At 40.2% G+C, this 2,896-nt stretch overlaps 1 protein-coding gene across 4 annotated transcripts in view; it reads right to left on the bottom strand.

Moving 5' to 3' along the window:
- Atp6v1h (ATPase H+ transporting V1 subunit H) overlaps positions 1–2,896 on the bottom strand; it is a 113,271-nt gene that overhangs the window by 42,005 nt on the left and 68,370 nt on the right. For all 4 annotated transcript variants that reach the window (XM_004633374.2, XM_023717682.1, XM_023717683.1 and 1 more), the window contains one exon: positions 1,906–2,031. In XM_004633374.2, coding sequence (XP_004633431.1) covers positions 1,906–2,031 — 126 coding nt within the window. The remainder of the gene's footprint in view (positions 1–1,905; positions 2,032–2,896) is intronic.

The raw sequence follows: 2,896 nt of genomic DNA, 5'->3' as shown, positions 1-2,896 counted from the left end.
ACAGGCCTGGTGAGGAGCGGCTGGGGCCGGGAGTGACCTGGGAGGACACACAGCGCCCGCCCCTGCCTGGCCCACCAAGAGGTGAGTGGGCTTTCTTTCACTGAGCCTCTCTCCCACGGTGTTTCTGCCTTGAAGCCAGCTACCTGACTCCCATGAGCAGGAGCCAAACTTAACACACTCCTGCTCACCTGAACCAGCAGTGGTACATGCACGACTATTCCATCAGACAACCTGTAACCTGTAACACTGGTGGTACAAACAACTTTTACTGGTCTTTCTACTCATAAAATTAATAAAGAGCCACCTGATATGACAGCCATGCCTGTGCCACAGAAGGTTCATGTTGCCTGGCAGCAAGAGTTGTGAATTATGGCCCCACTGTGAATGTGTTAAATGTCTTCTCCCTTAAATTGTAGGGGTCAGCAACAGGAAAGCTCACAAACATAGCCATCAGGAAGACAAACAGCAACTTCAATGAGATCCCACTACACATCTACTAAGATGATGAGAATCTGAAAGCCGAATAGCAAGGAGGCTCGGCACGGAGCCACAGAAATCAGAGCACCATACATTCTTTATGGGAATATAAAACTGGCAGCCACTGTGGAATACCACCTGATGGTTTCCAAAGGGCTAAACAGAGAGATACAGTATGACTCAGCAATTCTACTCCTACATATCCGTTCAAGAAAGGAAAATGAAAACCCATGTCCATACATCCACCTGTACAGCTGATACTGGAGGCAGCAAGAAGGTAACCAGATGGTAGAAACAACCCAAATGTCCATAAACTGATGAGTTAATAAACAAAATGTGGTCTTAACCTGTGTGATGGAAGAGTATTTAATCATGAAACGGAGTACTGATAAATGTACAACATAGTAGAGCTCTGAACATATGGAAAGTGGAGGGTGAGCTACAAAATGGACAAATATATGACTCCATTCACATGCGAGAAACAGAAAACACAAACATTCAATAACAGAAAAGTTCACAGAGCTATAAAGCAAACTTGTCATCACTTAGATCTGGGCAAACGAATAGAGAGGTCAGGGCTAAAGGACATGGGGTTTCCTGAAAAGTGATGAAAGTGTTCTAACACTGTGACGATGGTCAAGCTCAGCTGTGAACACACTACAAACCACTGAGTTGTATAGTAGATAAATAGTATCTCACTAAAAAAAAAAATGTGGTCTTTCTGCTTGTATATATTTGGTCACTTTATCACCACAAAGGGAAGCCTGAAGAAAACTGCAAAAATGTTCTTTCCAATAAAGAATACAACTTCAATTAGACACTTTGGTGAGGAAAAAAGTGAAGCCTGACTCCTACTTCCTACCTTACCCAAATGAATTTACAAGCCAACAGAAAGTTCTTCACGATCGTGGGTGAGCAACAGCTTCCTAACTACAACACGAGGCTAGCCAGACTGTGAAAGACTAATACACTGGGCCACATGAGCTGAGGCTGCTGTTCACCAAGACACCATTAAGGCCACCATTAGAGAGTGAAGTGGGTGAGTCAGTGAGACAAAATAGTTCCCACAGACACATGACACAAACTCATGTTAGGAATGTAGAATGCTCATAAAAATAGGGGGGAAAACCAGACAGATTTGAGCAGATACTTCTCTAAGAAAAAAACATGTCTAAATGGCCAGAAGCATTGACAGGATATTCAGTACATTATGGAACAAAAAATATGAATTAAAATCAAAGAATAAAATATAAAGATAACAAGAACTTGGGGCCAGGGAGATGGCTCAGTGGAATAAGCGCTTCCCTGGCAAGTGCAAGGGCCTGAGTTCAATCCCCGGTTCCGCAAAAAAAAAAAAAAAAGATAACCAGAACACGCATTAGTGAGGATTTGGAACAACAAGTATTAAGAAAATGAATTAAAACTTACTTTAAGAGTTCATAATTCTTCTCATTTAACCTCACAGCATTTTCTCTCCAAAATTTCTCAGATTTGTGCACAGGACTCCATTCCAACCTTCCAGATTTAAGTTCTGAGCTGTATTCATCAAAGGAACTATAAAAATGTTTAAAGAATTCCAAGTTTATATACAAGAATCCAACTTAATCTAAAACTGCACAAAATAAAGTGTCTTCATTGATGATGTGATTATAAATCTCTGCAAACTACCCCTAAAGAAGGATTAAACAGCTTAAATACTCTTTCATAAATAATGTCAAATTTCACTCAGAGTACTAAAACCCAATATGCCTATCAAATTTGAATACCAGGCCAGGCGTGGTGGTGCACACCTGTAATCCCAGCACACGGGAGGCTGACACAGGAGGGTCACTGGGAGCTCAAGACTCCCAGCGGGCTACAAAGTGAGTTGAAAGCCACCTTGAACTGCAGAGCAAGGCCCTGGCTCAAAAAAAGAAAAAAGAATACTTGGCATGGCATACTAAAGTGAGCATTTGCTTTCAAAATCTGTCCTCTATAAACACATGAATATGTGTCAACTTAAAAAGAGGACATTCTCAGAATTTCTACTATGACACTTGAAATACCGTCACTTGCCAGACTATCAGAAATATGTAAACACATATAAATTCTGAATACTTTAACATAAAAGAACACATAGTAATACTATTTTACTGTAAATATTGTAAGAACATCATAAAACCAAAATCACAACTACCAGTACAATTTTTTACAATGTGATTACCAATAATGTAAGTCCCCTACTAACTGAAACAGATTAACTAAAAACTAAAACACCTGTCCAGGTCTTAACCATCCACCAGAAAATTATAAACGTGAGGTATAAAAAGTAAAGCCATATTAATATGCTGAGTTGTAAAAGGCTGAAGTCAACAACTTCTGACATTGCTAGTCCTGTGGCTAACCCACTACTATTATGGTGCACTGGAATATATTGGAT

The sequence above is a fragment of the Octodon degus genome, unplaced genomic scaffold (genome assembly GCF_000260255.1).
Source record: "Octodon degus isolate 3935 unplaced genomic scaffold, OctDeg1.0 scaffold00054, whole genome shotgun sequence".
Taxonomy (NCBI): Eukaryota; Metazoa; Chordata; class Mammalia; order Rodentia; family Octodontidae; genus Octodon; species Octodon degus.
The sequence above is the reverse complement of the archived record's forward strand: the minus strand, read 5'-3'. Positions and strand labels throughout refer to the sequence as shown.